The sequence below is a fragment of the Conger conger genome, chromosome 13, assembly GCF_963514075.1.
Source record: "Conger conger chromosome 13, fConCon1.1, whole genome shotgun sequence".
Classification (NCBI taxonomy): domain Eukaryota; kingdom Metazoa; phylum Chordata; class Actinopteri; order Anguilliformes; family Congridae; genus Conger; species Conger conger.
Genome location: NC_083772.1, coordinates 7,263,872 through 7,284,278, shown reverse-complemented (window position 1 = coordinate 7,284,278; position 20,407 = coordinate 7,263,872). Strand labels below are relative to the sequence as shown.

The window sequence follows — 20,407 nt, the reverse complement described above, 5'->3', positions numbered from 1 at the left end:
TTATTAAACTCGGCGAGTCTGCATTGCATTTAGCCACTGAGCATGTCCCTGAAACAAACTGTCAATTTGTACAGCTGGTAACTGGCACTGAAGAAGGCTGTTTGCTGTGACCTGCAGGTACAAGTACCCACTCAAATGGCCCCTGAACACAAGGCCCCATGTTCTTTACTTTCAAAATGTTCCGATATGGATTTACGAATTTAATAAAGCCTTTTAATATGTTCAGTTCCCTCGAAGAACAGTGCATTGGAACTCCTCCCTGTACGGCAATTGGCACGGATTCCTTAACACTTTATTTGTCATTTATTATTATTTTTTACATGGGCGTGAAGAGGTTCAGTGCTGAGGATCACAGATCATTATAGCAGTGCTACTTAAGCGCGTTCACTCAGCCCGGGCTAAACCGCACGGTGACGAGAATGTTCACACTTATCTATCTGCTATCTCTATCATTTTGTGCCACCTTAAATATGCCACCTCCTTTGACTGTTGGCATTATTCCTATTTTTAAATCATTTGAATAGAGCTTTTTGTTTTGCACTGGTATTGACTCAATAAAACTTTCATTGCACTTTGTTGACACGTAACATGTTTAAAATACACACACACACACACACACACACAAAAAAAACCCAACTTAAAAACAGCAAAGTGAAGCTGATTTATATATCGACTGCTTCGAATATGAGACACATTTCAGATGGGTTAATAAAGATCCACTTCAAATGTTGACAGTCAAATGTTTCCAGCACGAGCACTGCTATAAGTATGACTGTGAAAACTCTGCCTAATGATTGATGGTTTGTGACTGAAGGACAGCATGATGCCAGAGTAGTGCACCATTACAGTACAGATAAACAGGTCTAAAACATGTCCCATAGAGGCCCATAGGGGGCTGGAGCACCCTCCATACAGCTAATATTCTTTTCCATGTAACATATCCAGAATAAAGACAAAGGCTCAAAACACAGACTTACTAAACACATCTTTTAAACAACATTGCCTTGTCTGTTTTGCTTTTGTACCTTAAAAGAAAGAACAGACCCATGCTTGCTTCAAACAAATGGTAATTACCACAATCAAAAACAACTAACCCCCCCCAAAAAAAAAAACAAAAAAAAAACACCCCAAAGCAAAACAATGTTAAAGATTTAAACCAGATATCAAAGAACGAACTAGAAACACTGTAGTAGCCCTTGAATTCAGACAAATCAGAACGCACAGGGAATATTTAAAAAAAGAGATAGAAAAAGAAAACAGATCCAGGCTGATGGGTATTTTACAACAGTAAAAAGACAGGAGTTACGTTCTGGCTTGTCCACCCAGCTCTCTCTCCTGATTGGTGGAACGGCCTGAATTTTAGAGAGTGGGTGGAGTCTCTCTCAGAAGTGGGTGGAGTCTCTGAGCAGGAGTGAAGGCTGAGTCTCGGTTACGGCGAAGGGCCAGGGCTCACCTGGTCCACGCCACACCCTTCCTCCCAAACTACCACCATACTACAACCACACTCACCAGTAGGCATGTTTTACTTACCTAATTAACTTTTTCTTTTTTAATACAAAAGAAAGCTTACATACAGTACATTAATATTTTTCTCTACATTTACTTTTTTTTTTGTCTTCGATAAATAAACGTTAAGCAGTGTCCTGTCATTTTCTTCTTCTACTCATTAGCATTTTTTTATTTTTTTTTAAACAACCGGAACTGTTACTATAGTTATGATTCAGCATTAGTTTTTAATTTTATTTTATTGGCTTTCGCATGTAGTCACTCAGTGCCTGGCACTGTTCCAGAGAAGGGGTGGGGTCGGAATGTTCCAGGAGGGGGGGCGGTGGGTTGAGGGCAGGAATGGGGGGTCAGTAGAGCTGGGGGGGGGGGCGGAGGGGGGGGGGGGGGGGCAGGCAGGTAAGGGGAGGGGCAGGGAATGCGGGTTGCATCCAACCTGGGAGGTGCCAGGGTCACTGGGGGTGCAGGGCAAAGAGGGGTATTTACTTGGGCGGGGTGAGTGGCAGGGGGCGGAGGAATGCGGGGTGGGGCTTTAACCCATGGCTTCTTTGCATGGCTCTCGATCTCGCTGGCCGCTCTTGCTCATCTTCATCTCCGTCAGCTGAATGTAGCGCAACACGTTGGTGTCTGAGAAAGCGAGAGAGGGAGAGAGAGAGAGAGATAGAGAGAGAGAGAGAGAGAGAGAGAGGAAGAGCAGTTATTCGGCAATATTAGCATAATGATTACCATTATTTCTACTGACAGCGAGAGCTGTTGGTCCATAACATTTATGATGCCACCGCTTCTCAGTTCACATATGGAGATGGGCTTGGCACATGAAACATCAAACACAAACTCGCACTCCGTTCCGCCGCGCTGGAGGCTCCGCTAAACCCTCGCGCGCGAGAGCGGTTGTGCGAATACCCACGTCTCCCTCCTGCAGGGAGTGTACCTGCCTCAGCCGGCGTGGACCGCAGTCCGTGGGCAAAGTGCCACGAAGCATTTTGCACAGGGAGGCTACTGAGGGAGCACAGGCCGCCGGGCTTGCGGAGAGTTCAGTAATTGGACTCCACCTCCCATGATGCCCTCTGTTCGGCGCGGTACCTGTGGGCTCGCGGCTCTTGGCATCGCGCAGGTAGCGCAGGGCGCACTCGTAGTCCCCCAGGTGGTAGAAGGCGATGCCGGCGCGGTACATGGCCTTGAAGTGGCCCTGCTGGTGACTCAGCACCTTCAGGCAGTACTCCTTCACCCGTTCGTAGTTCACCAGCTCGGACTGCAGGAGGCACGCTGGGGGGGGGGCAAACACAGGGGAGGGAGAAGAGATTATTAATTTCGGACTCGATTCGGTGACCTGGAGAAAGGCACAGACTGTAAGCGGGGGGGAAAGTGACGGAGAAGGTGAAAAGACTTGAGATCATAAAGGAGGGAGAGAGTGAGAGAAAGAGGGGATGAGAAAGAGAGATGTGGCAATGGAGAGTAAAATAAATGTTTTTTTCAATGGAAACAGAAACAAGGAGAAAGAAACAAAGGAGAGAGAGAGTATGTGTGTGTGTGTGAGACAGACAGACAGACAGACAGACAGACAGACAGACAGACAGATTACAGCATGAAGAATGTGATGGGTTTTATGGCTGAAAAGAAAATAGAAATAAACAACCCGTGCAGAAAGCTTTAAACTCAGTTTCTCCACAGCAACCGGCCCTTTTTATATACACCCCGTTCCAGGAAGAATCTGCTCAATCAGAGCTCTGAATAGTGTAATTAGAAGACATTAGGGCTCAATTACACCTTTTCAGCCAATCTCAGCTGTTAAAATGCCTGGCCTCGGTGCCGGTCAGGGTTTAATCAGACGACGGAGCACTTTTCCAGGAGCGAAAACAGCGGAGACAGCATCGCCCGCAACAACAACAACGCTGAGGAGGCCTCCTTCGGAAAGATTAATGGCCGCTGAAGACAGCGGACTGCGGTCGGAGGCTCAAACCGTGGATCAAAGAGGGGTTCGTGAATTTCGGTCCCGGGGAGGGTGTGCAGCAGTTACCCATGGGGAAGGTACTTTACCCCATCAGAAAACAAGCTGCATAAATAGGTCAGTGAATACGTGACATCATGCGCTGAGGAGCCAGGGGCAGCGTTTGATGAGCAAATGCATGATACAGCGCTCTGGCAGCAAGCAAGGGTCACCAGGTGGAAATTATGTTTTTGGGCAGGCTGTGTGAAAAAACTGCACTGATAAGGCTAGTATGTTGGCTCTATCCCCCCAAAGGTCTCCATTTCATATTTCTAGTTCTGCCATTTTATCCCTTAACTATAATCCCCACGTGCGTGTAATCTGGATTTAGCACTGACACAAAAATCCTTCACCACTAACCCCCCCCCCCCGGGCAACATGTGTTGTGAGTGCGTGTTGTGAATGTGTTATGTGTTTTGAGTGTGTGTTGTGAGTACGTGTTATGTGTTTCGAGTGTGTGTTGTGAGTATGTGTTCTGTGTTGAATGTTGTGAGTACGTGTTATGTGTTTCGAGTGTGTGTTGTGAGTATGTGTTCTGTGTTGCATGTTGTGAGTATGTGTTATGTGTTTTGGGTGTGTGTTGTGAGTATGTGTTCTGTGTTGTGAGTATACGTTGTAAGTGCGGGTGGTGTGTTGTGAGCATGTGTCGTGAGTGCGTGTTGTAAGTACGTGTTGTCTGTTGTGAGTGTGTGTTTTGAGTGTGCATGCTCACATGAAAGTGCATTGACTATTTCATAAGCTTCCTGCCTCTGTTTTGTTTGGCTTATACCATTGTGCCACCTACAAAGTGACCTAAATGTCCAGCATTTTCCACTGTAGTTTACAGACACATTTATTTTGGAGGTTCCTTTTCACATTTCAGTTCAGCTATTTTTACCCATCCCAAGTAATGCATTCTACTTAGCTCATGAAACCCCACTTTCTTCTCCGACCCACCTCCCTCCCACTCACTCCTTTCCACCCTCACTCTCCCTGCACTCCCTGGCACACAGAGATCCCTGGGAAAGCCAAAAAATTGGGGCTGATTATCTGGCGGAGAGTGTGAGCTGACCCTGAAATACACATGGATGGATGCGGATGGGGGGGGGGGGGGGGATTATGCAATGAGATGTTTGTGTAACAGTGTTGCCACTTCCCCCTGCCACCCAAACATCACCCCAGAGCTGGAGGTGCGGGTGTGTGGGTGGGGTGTGCAGTGTGCGGGGGCTCAGAAATCCACACAGTGCCCTTTTTTTTTCCCCCCCGTCCCACCATATCAGTGCACTGGGGGAGTCGAGCCTCTTCAAAATAAAAGTCAGAGGATGAGGGAAAAAAAACTGAACAAAGGAAGACTGGCCTCAAAATGTAAAAAAAAAAAACAAACGAGGGAAAGGGAGAGGAGTCGAGCTGAAACTGTGCCAGGGACACCTGGGCATCTGCAAAACAGATCTACAGCGCGATGTCATGTGATTTGACATAAAAGGGCCAGAATGACACCTTGGTAACCATTACAGTAGGAGGCTGTCCGTGTGTGATTCGGTGTTGTCGCTAAGTTGCTGCTGTTGCTAAGGAGACATCACAATGCTGGTGCTCTTGTGGAGACTACCCTGACTCTCTCTCTCTCTCTCTCTCTCTCTCTCTCTCCCTCCTCACTCTCCCCGTCTCTCCCCTTCTTTCCGACATCCTTCTTTGTATTCACCACAAACACTGTCCAGAAAATACAGAAAATATTGAGACGCTACACTACACTACACTTTCACCTTCTGGATTAAGAGAAAGACAAGGCAGAAAGACAAGGGACAGAGAGAGAGGGAGAGAGAGAGATTGCTCTTAGAAGACTGCTCGGTCAGCAGACAGGAAGTTACAACTCTAGGTTAAAGGGTAATGGACAGACATTACAAGCTAATATCACACTATAATCAAATGCTAGCATGTGCAAATGTGCAGACATGGATGCCAAGGCGTTTGTGTAAAGCTTTGCCCGCAGGTTCGGTAATCGAAATCAATCAACCTCCCCCTACAACTACAATGCGAAAGAAAGAACTATCCATGTCCGCCCTCATCCATCCATCCATCCATCCATCCATCCCCTGTTTCCTCTCCCCCTCCCTCCCTCCCTGAACTCGCATCATCATCTCCCACTGGAGTCCCTGAAAGCTTTCAGTGGATCCAGTTTCAGCCTGTAATGGCTAATGGCCGTTAACACATACAGCTCTTTGTACTTTCTCTCTCTCTCTCTCACACACACACACACACACACACACAAGATCAAGAAGGCATCAAAGGGACGGCAACGAGAATCGCTTGCCAGCAGTCACTGTTCAGTAAAACAGCACAAGCCCAGAGACAACTTCCAGGGCATGGAGCTGAGCAGCAAAACGTGTGCCCTGAGTATGAGTATGGACCCCAAGGGTGAGCCGTGCGGTACGCCCACCCGATTCCTCCTCAGTGACCCGGAGAGAAGAGGCAGTGGTCCTCTATATGCGGAGGACAGAGGGTGCAGAGGGTGGCCCCCACATGCACCCCAAACCCCTCAACAGCTGGTACCAAAACAGAATGCGAGCGAATGGACTTGCCTGTTCACGGAAAGCAAAAACCTCTGTCCCAGTTCAATCAGTGGCGTAGCAACCACCGCATGCCGCACCCAGCAGCCAATGTGTCAGAGTATTAATATTTATTTCCTCTCGTTGCTATTGCCTGCTCTTCTGCCTCTTCCCTCGTGCTTCCGCACCCCTGATCATGGCAAGACCAGGCCAAAGCCATAAATCAACGATGACTGTGTTTGTGTTCCTGAGAGAGAGTTAACAAAGAAAATCCATTCATCTCATTTTTGTGTAAAGGAAATTAGGAAATCACTAGCTTTTGGGCTTCTGTTTGTTTCTGCTTAACTTTCCCACCCCACGTTTGTTTTTTGTTTTCAAAATCCGGCAGGTGGAGAGTCAAACAGGTGGGTGGGTGAGCGCACGAGTACTAGATTGTGTTTCAAAATCTGTTCAACAAAAGACAAGATGAAATAATGTCGTCTGCCTTTCTGCAGAAGGCCTGCAGGCAGTGCAGACCAAAAAAAACATAGAGGAGAAGAGACGGAATTAAATAAGAGAGGAAGCGGCGGAAATTAAAACTTGCAGAGCAAAGATTGTCGGCGCTCTGTCTCGCTCAGTCGCATCCATTTCCACGACTGGAATCAAGAAACCTGCTCATCTTTTTTCAGCATTAAAAAAACGTCAAGGCCAGCACTTGCGGCAATATAAGGCTTGTGATTTTAAAGCCCATCTCCGTCTGCAGTGATTACACTTCTGTCAGTCTTGCTGTAATTATCTCTCTCCGGAAAGTTAACGGTAGACCTGGGGCCCTACCCCTCTAACCAGCAGCTCACGCCTCCTAGACCCCCTCCGTCCCCATCCGATATTCATGAGCAACACAGCGATGAACCAGTGCAGGTCTCACACATCTCAATCCCCCGTATATTCTTTGGTTGCCACCGCTTGAAGACTTAGCTGACTACGCAGATAATTTAAAATAAGTCGGTAAAAGCATCTACTAAATGGCTAAATTGTAAATGGCAATGGTAGGTTTAATATTTAATAGCATTAAAGCCAAGTGCACATTGCAGCTAATGGCAAAAATGAACAAGAGAATTGGCGTCCAACTTCAGCTCAGAAATCTAATACAGCCAGCTACTGTAGTGCAAATATGGTTGAACTCGGCAGGCAGTTGGACAGATTATATCATAAAGTGCCTTATCACCCAGTGCCTCTATGTGCAGGCAGGGATCTCTTTGGTGTTAACAACCCAGACAGCAGTCTTCAATCACCGGGCTTGATACAGAGAACTGCCATTACACTGATGCTACAGTAAGAACTCACTCACGCAGTAACCTTCTTCGCCGTGCTTAAACACGTCTATTGCTCTTTCTTTCATGTTGTTTTAGTCAGTTAATTTTTCTCTTTTAAATCCGGGTAACTCCAAACCTTCGACTCGTTCAGTCATCATTTCTCTTTGTCCCTCCGCCCATCCCTCTTTCATTTTGCAAAAAAATTCATGTCTCTCTCTCTCGAGCCGCCCTCAAATATTTAGTATCCCTTCATTCCTCTCGCTGACTCCCTGCTCTGTTCAGGCGTGATAAGACCCAATCCCACACTAACAACGGGCTGCACTGATGATGTCCCCACTTTTAAAATGAGAGCACGTAAGTGAAAGTGACTTACAAGCACATTTTCTACACAGCGAGGCCGAGGAATACGTATAGTTAATTTCCCACTCTCTCGTTTCCGATTCGTTCCCTCTATGTAAGGACCAGCACACGGAAGAAACCTTCCTTGGCTCCCTGTCGTGTGGTATGTGTCCTGCCACCGATTCTCTGAGCGACCTGAAGAAGATTGGCTGGAGGAGACAGGCTCCCCGAGGAGGAAAGGCCCTCCTCCAGGCTCCAGATAAAAAAAGTTGGCCATATAACAATTCTCCACAACTTAAATAAATAATTGACAATACGGTTTCCATTCCAGTCTCCAAATAACAAATTATGATTGCACATGCACTGCTTGAGTTTTCCAAAACAAATATGATGGGTAATGTGGTACATGCTGACCCTGGAACAAGGAAAATTCAAATAACATGCATGTTAGTTGGTCAGCATCTGATAAAAATGTTTTTGCCGCATTCTCTGATATTGAGTCTGGAGCGTTCTCATCTTTCCATCAGTCAGACAGATCACCGGAGAGCGTACCAATTCTTCAAATTATTATTTTTAAGTCGTTATTTTGAAAGCACCGCATGCCAATGTTGACGTACGCACTTGCCAACATGTCGTTTCTCGCGTCTGGCTGTACCTAGCAAGTTCATGTTGTGAATGTATAAGCGAGCATCGCAAACAGGTGCTTGTACATTGCGTTTCTAATTGGAGTCCCTGGACAACCCGGGCGCTGCTTGGTGCGTTCTCCAGCTCGTGGTTCCCTCATTAAGGTTGCGCGTTCCGTCGTCCGTGGAAACAGACGCCACAGCAAACGTACTGCATAGATCATCCCACGAGATAAGAGCAACCACAGCAAAAAAAATTAATATATATATACCCCCAATTATTGTGTCACATTGTACTGTCGTGTGATTTTCTTCACATTCAGACACTGAATGTGTTCTTTTTAAGGGTCATAAAATATGGTTTATTTACCTGCTATAGCTCTACGGCACTCGAAACAAGTACTTCAGCTGAGTCACTTCACCCGACATTCGCTTTATTATTAATGAGAACGCAGCGCAGACACGGGCCGTTCGTAACTATTAACAACAATGTCGTCGGTCTAAACTCGGTGTCCTCCTACATAATGTCGTCACGTTGGAAATACGTGTCTGAAGATAAAAGAGCGGTTGTTGATTTGATTCCTTGTTTCTGCGTGCTGCCAAACCGCAGAGGACATTTTGTGCGCTGATTTAGAAGAGGACGTATTCACTTGGAGCACCCGGGCGAAACTCAACAGACTAATGCAGCAGACGGAGTAGTACGGATGCTGTCCCTGGCTGACCTGTTCTCCTGGAAACAGCAGGGTACATTCACTGATGCATTCACCCAGAGATGTCCGCATAACCTGTGTCCACCTTAGTCATTTTCTGGATTGGGGGGGCTCAATCGTAAAAAAAATTTCTTCCTATTTCCTGTTTTTCTCTAAAACATATTTGCGGCAGTCTGTCTGTAAAAACGCAACACAATGAAACCGAATTGAACTGAACTAAATTCACAGACACCCACAAACGCCGACAATCGAGACACTGAACACCAGCAAGCACAACTGTATGCACTCTGTACTGTACCACTGCACTGAACACCACCGGGCATTAGCATTCACAGCACTTAACACACCTGGATGCAACTGCATGCAGCACAATTACAGCTGATTTTCCAACAAATTCGACGGAAGTGGGACAGCGAAAGTGAGATGTGTAATAATCCGCAGAAGAGCCTTTTCAGAACAGAAGCTAGCTAACATTAATCGCCATGGTCATGACCCTTACCTCCCTCCCTCCCTCTCTTTCTTTCTTCATCACTAAACCTGGGCATCTGTTTCTGCCTGACTGTAAGTGCTGCGTTTTTTATTTTAAATTGGAGACCTCTCTCGTTCACACCCCCCCCCCCCCTCTCTCCCCGTCTTTATTTACTGTCGTGACAAAGCTCTCCAACCCTCCCAAGCTCTCGGAACCTTGAAATAACACAGCCGGTTTCGGACTTGATTTCTTATCAGCCCCCTCCCCCCCCACCCCACTTATGTTGAAAAACAACCACAGAAAACAGCGGCAATGACGGCGTGCTGCCATCTCTCTCTTTTTTTCTTACAAAGGTGTAGAAAGCACCATCGAGATGGCCCTCCCTTTCTTTCTGCTCCCTCCATCCTTCACTCCCTCCCAGGCCCCTCAACCTCAACTTCTCCCTTCCCCATCCCCTGTTCTTCCACCCCTCCCTCCGTACCCTTCTCCCTTCCCCATCCCCTGTTCTTCCACCCCTCCCTCCATACCCTTCTCCCTTCCCCATCCCGTTCTTCCACCCCTCCCTCCATACCCTTCTCCCTTCCCCATCCCCTGTTCTTCCACCCCTCCCTCCATACCCTCCTCCCTTCCCCCATCCCCTGTTCTTCCACCCCTCCCTCCGTACCCTCCCCTATGTTCACGTTTTCTGCTCAGCTCCTGCCCGGTTTCTCTCCCTCTCCCACCGCACCCCCTCATTGGCTGCTTGGGACGGTGATGCCATACAGTAGAGTACAGTGCAGTGGCCCCAGTGGCCAGCGGGGCCCCTGCAGTGACTCCGCGCCATCTGTGGCTCTGGCACTCGTGGCCCCTCAGCCTCAATGGCCGACCACCCTGTCTGTCACCACGAGCACGGGGAATAAGCCCCGCCCCTCATCTTCTCTCCACCACTCCTCCTCTGTCCTCCTCCCCTTCTCCACCAGTCCGCCTCCGTCTGTTCTCATCCTCTTTCTGCCTACCTCCTCTCCACCCTCCTCCTCCCGCCTTCCCTCCCTCCGGCTCCCTGCCCTCTCCCGAACGCTCTCCGCTCCTCTACCTCCATCTTCCTCTTCTCCGTTCTTCTCCCCTATCCCCTCCGGTCTTCTCCTCCAGCGTCCGCCCTACTCTACCCGTCCTCTCCTCCTCCCTCTTCTCCTCTGCTGATTTGCATTCTTCCAGATTTTGCTCCATGTGACGGGTTTTGGCAGCAGATGAAAAAAAGAGGGGTGGCGTGGCAGTTTTCTCTCATCATCGAGGCTTGGAGGTTCGCGATAAGGCCAGCACTGTGATGAATCTGACATTATCTGAGTTTTCTCTGCACACCAAAAAGTAATCAACAGTGAATAGACAAAAACGAGAGAAATCATAACCAATTTCATATAATAAACACGACTAGTAAAGGTATAGCCACCACCAATAAGGCTTAAAAAATATATTGATTTCTATTGTCAGCTAGGGAAGAGATCTCAATTACAAGATTGACAGACTCAAAGAAAACAGCCAGACATACAGTAAATGGATAAGAATGGACAGGAAAGTATTATAAAACATTTTTATCAAGGTATTTACCGTAGGTACTGTACAATAAGAACAACGCATTACAGTTCATGTGTGTATGTGTGCGCGCAGCGTGTGTGTGAGCGTGTGTGACTGTACCTGCCCATGTGTAGTCTTGTTTCTGCACTCCTGTGTTTACGTTACGGGTCTGTAGTGTTCCTGTATTTGTCCATCCACAGAATGGGGATTTAACTGAAATTAACGGAACTTACGCTCTGGCTGGGGAAAGGAGAGCATATGATCTATTATCTCACCTTGCAACATCTACAGATCTGTCACACATATCTCAGAATCTACAGATCTGTCACACATATCTCAGAATCTACAGATATGTCACACATATCTCAGAATCTACAGATCTGTCACACATATCTCAGAATCTACAGATCTGTCACACATATCTCAGAATCTACAGATCTGTCACACATATCTCAGTATCTACAGATCTGTCACACATATCTCAGAATCTACAGATCTGTCACACATATCTCAGAATCTACAGATCTGTCACACATATCTCAGAATCTACAGATCTGTCACTGTAATGCTGATGACAACTGTAATGATGATAGAGATTGTAATGACGATTGGAGAGAAAACATGACTGAATAGCCACACAGATGATTAAATGATGACAGGAAACGCAGTGCTCCCTTTAGCGTGGGGGGGGGGGAATGGATTCCGGGCGACACGCTGCCGTTCCCCCCCTCAACGCTCCGGCTTCCTCCATCCTCCTCTTCTTTTAGTATCTCCCAGAAGCACTTGCTGTCAGACACATCCCAGCAACAAGCAGCCCTTCATTTCCATTTCTCCTCCCTTCTCACCCTCCTCCTCCGCCACTCCCCTGCCCAAAGCTGTGCCACAGTGCTGTCGAGCACACCATCTATCACAAAATCAGTTGATAAGATTTTTTTGTAGTTTGTCCGTTTAGTTTAAAAAGAAAGTTGTCACTGTTGTCACAGGTCACAACAAAGAAATGATCGAGACTGATAGACCACCCCCCCCCCCCCCCTCCGCCTCTTCTGTCACTTGCACACATGCAGAGCAATGTCAGCATGGACAGTGAGCGAATGAAAGGTCACAGAGCATTCTGTCCATCACCCCCCCCCCCCGGCTCCCGCTACAGTTCATCACTGCTGCTGAGATAGACAGAAACACTAGAAGGCCAGTGCCACTTTGCTCTTTCCCTCGACTGCAGACCTACTGGCCCGGTGTGCAGTTTCACCCAATCGAAACGTTCCCAGGGAGCGCGCCCGTGCTCCCGTCCCCCCGAGAGGGCAGAGACGGCACAAACAGCTCAAGAAATATCACCACGGTGATCGCACTAGTCAATGTTCCCCCTACCCCCCACAGGAACACGCGCCACAGACCAGCAGAGCGAAGAACAACAGCTGACCTTCACCCCACTGTGACACACAGCACAGGCCGTTGCAGTGCAGCAACAAAACACAACCACCTGGAGCATCCGTGACGCACTAGCTTTGCGCTGAACGCAGGGAAGTCTCTCTTCGCCCTCGAACGTAATCTCCACCCGACACAGTTCCTCTCTGTGTTAATGTTTAATTCACAGGGCGAAGATTACAAATGCGTTCTCAACCCATGACTGGACAGGTTTTAAGGTGCTGAACAAGCACCGCGCTCTCACAGCGTTCTGTAACGATGTTTCAATGATGCAAGAACCCTCGGCCTGAATGGAGGGGAGCCTTAATTTTAGCGCAATTGATAGCCGATAAGTACATCACCAGACAAGCAGGTACCTCGTGCATAACAACTGACAGCTGCTGGTCATTGAATCTCCCTGGATACAGGGCGCGAGCAAATCTTTGAGAATCACGGCACGCCGAAGGCCAGTTCACGGCAAAGTGGCCGAAGACGAAACCAAGGAGAAGCAAGAAACAGATTGAGGGAACCATAAAAATGTGTTAAAAATGTTCAGCGGAGAGCGAGAAAAACAAACTCAGAGAACTAACTAGGCCAGCCATCTCCACCCCTCCCTCCACAGAACCCCCCAAAAAGCGATATGCAAACAAAAGTGATTGTGCGACTGGAGAGGAAATTGAATAAAAGAGTTCCTTGTAAATCAAGCTTGGAGGCTGAAAGACCTATCTATGGCCGTGGTAACTCTCGCATTAGCCTAATTTTCAAATTACCTCAGGGTTTGCATTGAGAGAATTTAAGACCTTTTATGTTCAGGACAACGCAATCCTGTTATTTGTGTAATGCATGATCGCGGTAATTATATCTCAGAAGCTAGGCAAAGCACACAGCGGCGGCCTGTATCGAGCTCTTACACAATAATCCCGATTCCGACTCGTCTCTCTCCTCCAACCGCTCTAGCGGAACGAACAATGGTATTCGAGATTTCTCAATCCAATAATTTCTCGGTTCGCGGACCCGAAGGAGGTCAACTGCAGCGACTCACCTGTCAGGCTGTCGTAGCACTCGATCTCCGTGTTCTCCACGGCTCTTCGCTGATCTTCGGTCAGCCTGACTGCGGCTTGGTTCAGTAGGTTAACCTCGGAGCCAGTGGTCCCCTCGGCTACATGTACCCCCTTCAGTTGCAACAGAGCCCGATGATACTTCCCTATCGCTTCCCGGAATTTCTTCTCCTTGTAGCAGCGGTGGCCCTCCACCTTAAAGTCCACCGCTTTCTGTATTTTTGCCTCCATCTCAAGCTCTGCCGCACCGGCACGGTACCCGACGCTTCCACCACCGCCGCCGCTAACGTCCGCACCCGCAGCCGCCGCCAGACTTCGGCCCCCCGCCTCTGGGTAGCTTTTCAGGCTTTTGATCGAGTGCTGCTTGGCTTCCATATCTCTCAGTGTGCGCGATAGCAGCAGGCCATGCTGTTCCGACACGAATGCCTGTTTTCCTTGGGAGGACTGAATCAGCGTGCTGTGCATAAAGGATGCGATTCAAGCGGGAGTCAGAATTCAGCAGAAAAAAGAAAGAAAGAAAAAAGCAGAGCTCGCAGAAAAATAAGCTAGCTTTACAAAAAAACAAAAACAAAATTATTTCGAGTCTATGCAAAAAGACAAGTGAGAACCTTTGTGGATTGTGGTACTGGCTTCCCCCTCTGCTACGATTCTGTCCCCGTCTCCCCTTGCTCGGTGGTTTTACAGAGTGATCTTGGGTGAAAGCGGTAGGCTCGATTGAGCTCCCCTCTTGCGCTTGAGTCGCCGGCACGCGCAGCTTCAGCACCACAGACAGCGAACTAACCCTTTGCCCGCGATGCATGATGGGAGTTAAAAAGGGGGGGGGGGGGGGTGTAGTCGTGCGATCCTGCTGCATCACGAGCGTGATTTCTTAAGTCGTGGTCCTCACACGACTAAGAGTATGATGGTGCTTTACATCGCTTTACAGCTCAAGAGGTACAGTAAGCTACTTCATATTTTACATTTTCATCAACAATAACAAGAAACAGCATTTTCTATCTTAGATTTCTTGTAAATAATTGTCGAGAACGAGTTATGCTCCAATACTGTATTCACGTCTAACCAGCTGTGTCCTATTTTACTGTACAATAGTAGGGCAACTTATCGAAGTCAAATTCGTGGTATAGCCGAACACATATAATAATTAAATAATTCAAAGTGTGGTTGTAGCCCGACATTGATTTCTATGTGAAAACAATGAGCAGTTTAAACATTGTTTATTTCAATTCCACAATTAGCATAGGCACGGCTGTAGCCTACAATAATGTTTATCAACCTGAATTTGAAACAGACTGCAGAAAACGTCAAAGTAACTACGAAATCGTGTTTACGAGCAAGTGGAGCAAGGCAAGGAAGAAAATGTGCCTAGACACACTCTGCAGGTCAACTCTAGATGCTGAGGTCGCTTCAAAAAGGCAACGAGGCATGTATGCACCTGTGCAAACTTGTATTGCGTGTTGTCCAAGCGAGTTGCCTGGACACCTAAGTGCACCGACACCACCACCAGAATCGGTTTTATAAACCGACACCCGCAAGCGGTCAGTTTTATAAGCACAGCCTGGGTGATTATTTTCTAAGAGCTGCAAATGACCTGAGGAAAAACATTTTTTTTTTACAGCTAAATCAAATTTTGACACGCATTAGTGTCTGTGGGTTTACCGTTGCTTATGAAATTACTCATTCGTGTCTGTGGTGTTACCATTGTGTATGATCCAGCATTAAGATTACTGAAAACTAGAAAAATTAAGTGAAATATACAAGTTCTCTAAAAACTAAATAAATTTAAAAAAACTAAAAATTATCAACTTGTGCGTGTTCTCAGAGATTACATTGAAAATAATATAACATTATTCTGATTATGATATATATTCTATAGTGAAGAATATGGGTCTTGTAAGTGGAAAAACTGAAAATCACCTTGAGACAATGAATCTGCTCAATATGAAAAATGAGTGGCATTTACTGATAAAAGCAGGAGCAAACAACCATTGCTCTGTACAACTCTGTTCAAACAAATAACCATTGCTCTGTACAACTCTGTTCAAACAAATGAGTGGTAACATGATGCTCCACCTATTACAGGCTTCACAAAAGCTTAGTGCTGCCCTCAGTTCCTAAATCAAGCAGCAGTGGAAACGACTGGAAGACTCATTTAAATGGCTCCTAAATAGAGGCAGAATTACAGACAAATGGCCAGAACATCCACCGATAATGGGCGAAGGATCTCTGGGGTTTCCTGAACAGAGAAAGATTTAGGCCTCAGACAGTCAATATTTCACTGTCAACAACACCATTTAATCACGGGGAGCCATCTGGTTACCCAGCAACAATTAACTTAGAAGCTCTGTGTGTGTGTGTGTGTGTGTGTGTGTGTGTGTGTGTCTATGTGTGTTTCAATAGATTGCATTCAGCCATTTCTTGCATCACACCTCTTCAAGGTAAAACGCATTCTACCTGTAAAAGTTTGGTGAGCATAGTGCGCCTCAACAATTATTTTATTGAGGCACTCTGTTCCGATAATAATGTCCAATGCGAAGGTCCCATATTGTACACTTTGGCAGTGTTTATAGTAAGTCCTGATATCCATAAAGACGTTTGTGTGGTTTTAAGAACCAAAAACAATCTCAATCCAGTTTTACATTTCTATTCTCCAGCACCTCACAAGTCTTACCACAAACAGGCCATTTTAGTGTCGGTGTCTTTAAGGCTCATTGACAAGTGAAAACTCTGTTAACTGGCTAGCTCCAACAAACCGAACAGTGTCTGTGCCGAGAGCTTATCATTATGATGTTAAAACTCAACCAAACGGCGTATCATTATGTCATAACTTAACCAAAGCCCAAACTGCTCATTTAAATACAACTTTTCTTCATACGGATAGTGAGGATTTAATTTGGAGACTGTGCATTTTGAGGTTTTACAACACAGTCAACTCCTTTATAAGACCCATAGCTAGGGAACTGTCATTTTCCACAATGCGGGACCTTTAACCAGAAACCACGGCGCCCAACATTGGGGTTAAAAAATGGATGCCTGAAAACCGTCAGGCATCCATTTTGAAAAGCCGTGTAGATGGACGCTCCACAGCCCCGGCCCACAGCCCCGGCCCACAGCCCCGGCCCACAGCCCCGGCCCGGACCCCCCCGGACCCCCCCCCGCTGTGAAAGAGCCGGGTTTGAGGACATCGACCGGCAGCACATGAGGTCAGGTGGGGCATCACTGGTCCTTTTTCCTTTGACTGCAAGACCTGGCAGAGCCCACTGTCTGACAGCTGAGGTCGACCCTCTCACACAAGAGCAAACACCCTCACGCACTGACACACATACACTCACCCTCACGCACTAACACACATACACCCTCACGCACTGACACACATACATTCACCCTCACGCACTAACACACATACATTCACCCTCACGCACTAACACACATACATTCACCCTCACGCACTAACACACATACATTCACCCTCACGCACTAACACACATACATTCACCCTCACGCACTGACACACACACCCTCACGCACTGACACACATACATTCACCCTCACGCACTGACACACATACATTCACCCTCACGCACTAACACACATACATTCACCCTCACGCACTGACACACACACATTCACCCTCACGCACTAACACACATACATTCACCCTCACGCACTGACACACATACATTCACCCTCACGCACTAACACACATACATTCACCCTCACGCACTAACACACATACATTCACCCTCACGCACTAACACACATACATTCACCCTCACGCACTAACACACACACATTCACCCTCACGCACTGACACACACACCCTCACGCACTAACACGCATACATTCACCCTCACGCACTAACACACATACATTCACCCTCACGCACTGACACACATACATTCACCCTCACGCACTAACACACATACATTCACCCTCACGCACTAACACACATACATTCACCCTCACGCACTAACACACATACATTCACCCTCACGCACTAACACACACACATTCACCCTCACGCACTGACACACACACCCTCACGCACTAACACGCATACATTCACCCTCACGCACTAACACGCATACATTCACCCTCACGCACTGACACACATACATTCACCCTCACGCACTGACACACATACACCCTCACGCACTAACACACATACATTCACCCTCACGCACTAACACACATACATTCACCCTCACGCACTGACACACACACCCTCACGCACTGACACACATACATTCACCCTCACGCACTAACACACACACCCTCACGCACTAACACACATACATTCACCCTCACGCACTAACACACATACATTCACCCTCACGCACTAACACACATACATTCACCCTCACGCACTAACACACACACCCTCACGCACTAACACACATGCATTCACCCTCACACTCTAACACACATACATTCACGCACTAACACACATACACCCTCACGCACTAACACACATACATTCACGCACTAACACACATACACCCTCACGCACTAACACACATACATTCACGCACTAACACACATACATTCACGCACTAACACACATACACCCTCACGCACTAACACACATACATTCACGCACTAACACACATACATTCACCCTCACGCTCTAACACACATACATTCACGCACTAACACACACACACACACACACACACATATATATATATTTTTTTTTTTCTGCACTGGTTGTGGAGTCACAGGTGAATGACTAAATCCTGCACTTGTAATCGGTTCAAACCGCGAGAATGAGGAGAATAAAAGGCAGACAAGTTTGTCAGTGTTTACTTTTTTTTTTTTCCCTCATGAAAACTTATGCAAGACGAGAGGTCTTGTTACATTACTTTTTAAAAAACACTACCCAGCTAAACAGTTTTTTTTTTTCTTCCTGTGGCAACTTTGACATCTGTACAGTGTAGCAAAGGTCTGGTGTAGCATTACAATTATAATTAATTTTTTAAAAAAAAAGAAAAAAAGGAAAAAAGTCAAATGAAAATACAAAATCTGCAATTGGAGCACAAAACAGAAACTGGTCTTTAGGACCACCGCTGCTCTCCTGTCCTGTTCGGTATGGGTGCTTTTAGAAGACCGGGAAACAAGGCAGATTTCCAGCTCCGAGGCGCAGCTGGCTGGTAAACCGGCACATCTTTTAACGAGGCTTTCCCCCCCCCCGCCCGTCGGACGTACACCCGGGGGGGGGGGTGAAGTGGTGGAGCTCATGGAGGTATCAAAATGAACGCCCGCATCCTCAAGGCAGGGTCCCGGCTGCAGCCGAGCAGCGAACGGGCGGAGGCCGGCCAGGTCGAGGGGAGGCTGAGGTACAAACATGTTCCTGCAGGTTGAGACAGTTACCTGGGCCGCCTTCCTGGTATTTTAGCCGTCGCTCGTGGGACCGTACCCGACCAATCCAAATGCAGGACATCTTCAACATCATCATCGTCAGTCTCTTCCGGCGAGCGGGCAAGCATCAACTTCAGCGAACAGCAGCGCGATCGTCTTCGCCACAGGCTAGGTTAGGCTCGCAAAAGGACTAGTTGCACGCGAGCCAGTAAGCCCTATTGCCATTTAGTCTCCCAAATCTATTCGAGGAGGCGCTTTGATTTTTATTCTGTTCTCGGGTTCACAGCAAGCACGCCTTGGACTGATTCGGGGGCCGGAAACAGATTGCATCTCATCTAGTAGCTACGCATCTATGGTTACCAACACAGAAAATCAAGGAGAAGGGAGTCAAACAAGCATTCCTATGTTAGTTTGTGCCATGCCACATCAATAATTATAATAAATTTAACCGTAAGAAGAAAAAAAAAACAAAAAAACATGATTCTCATGATCAGGTTTTGTAAGTTAAGGAAGAGTAGAAGCTTAAAGCCACTTAGGATAGCACTTAGGATAAAAAGGGGTGCTCAAAAGGTAGACACGGGCAAGCTAACCTACTCCTGCACAACCGCAAAAAGCCCTGCCGCCCTTAGGGTGGGCTGCCCAGAGCAGCACGGAGGCAGCAGAAGCCGCGCCCTTTACTAAAACACATCAAATGCTTTTTAAAAATATATGAACTTTAACCGACTTGGCATGCGTGCGCACCACCCTTTCCGGGTCCGGGGGGGGGTTATAAACCCATGGTGGAGGACTGTGAGGTGGGACAGCTTGCCGGGTGAGTGATGGGTTAAAACAGGGGAGGGTGTGAGACATTTGGGGGAGGGGAAAGGGGGGGGGGGGGGGGTTAGGTCCGCTTGGCGCCCAGCCTCTTGAAGACGCTGACCGCACCGGCGTTGTCCATCTGGGCCCCCCCGCCGTCCCCCCCGCCGGTGCTGCTGCTGACCTTGGAGCTGGCCAGCGCTTTGGGCCGGGTGCTGGTCACGCGGCTGTCCTGCGTGTCGGACTGCAGCTGGGGGGCGGCGCCGGGGGGCGGGGCCTGAGGCACCTTGCCCAGTCTCTGCAGCACGCTGAGTTTGGTGGGCGGGGGATGTTCCGGGGAGGAGGAGGAGGAGGAGGAGGAGTTTGACGGCGTGGACGGGGAGGGGGGCGGCTTGGCCTTGTTGCCCAGGCGACGCAGGGTGGTGGGGGCGGCCTTGGCGGGCAGCTCGCGGGGCGGCTGGCTGGAGGAGGCCGCCACTTGCTTCAGGGAGGGGAGGGGCCGTTTCAGGACGCCGGCGTACTGGAGCACCGAGCCCTCGCCATCGCTCTCCTCCTCCTCCTCCTCCTCCTCCTCCTCCTCCTCATCATCCTCCTCCTCCTCCGCACCCAGGTCCTCTCCTTCCCCTCGGACCCCGGCTCTGACTTCGGCGTCCTCTTCATCGCCCCTGCCGAGCCGGCTGAAGACTCCGGTGGGCTGGACGGGGCAGAGAGAGGGACGTTCAACAACAGCACACAGAGACACAGAGACACAGAGACACAGAGACACAGAGACACAGAGACACAGAAACACAGAGACACAGAG

General features: G+C 48.0%; 2 protein-coding genes across 4 annotated transcripts in view; both read right to left on the bottom strand.

Annotated features, from left to right (window-relative positions):
- Window positions 1-1,900: 1,900 nt before the first annotated feature.
- Window positions 1,901-14,238, bottom strand: ttc9b (tetratricopeptide repeat domain 9B). Of its 2 annotated transcripts, XM_061218366.1 has the most exons (4): window positions 14,064-14,238; window positions 13,440-13,912; window positions 2,587-2,769; window positions 1,901-2,130 (listed from the first exon to the last, which is right to left on the bottom strand). In XM_061218366.1, the coding sequence occupies exons 2-4, from the start codon at window positions 13,828-13,830 to the stop codon at window positions 2,036-2,038; spliced, it is 669 nt and encodes a 222-aa protein (XP_061074350.1). In that variant the 5' UTR covers window positions 13,831-13,912; window positions 14,064-14,238; the 3' UTR covers window positions 1,901-2,035. The 2 variants fall into 2 exon arrangements, with proteins under 2 accessions (XP_061074350.1, XP_061074349.1); XM_061218365.1 differs by having other exon boundaries at window positions 13,440-14,238.
- A 4,001-nt stretch (window positions 14,239-18,239) lies between these two features.
- Window positions 18,240-20,407, bottom strand: part of c13h19orf47 (chromosome 13 C19orf47 homolog) — a 14,558-nt gene continuing 12,390 nt past the window's right edge. For both annotated transcript variants that reach the window (XM_061218362.1, XM_061218363.1), the window contains exon 8: window positions 18,240-20,299. In XM_061218362.1, coding sequence (XP_061074346.1) covers window positions 19,691-20,299 — 609 coding nt within the window. In that variant the 3' untranslated portion in view covers window positions 18,240-19,690. The remainder of the gene's footprint in view (window positions 20,300-20,407) is intronic.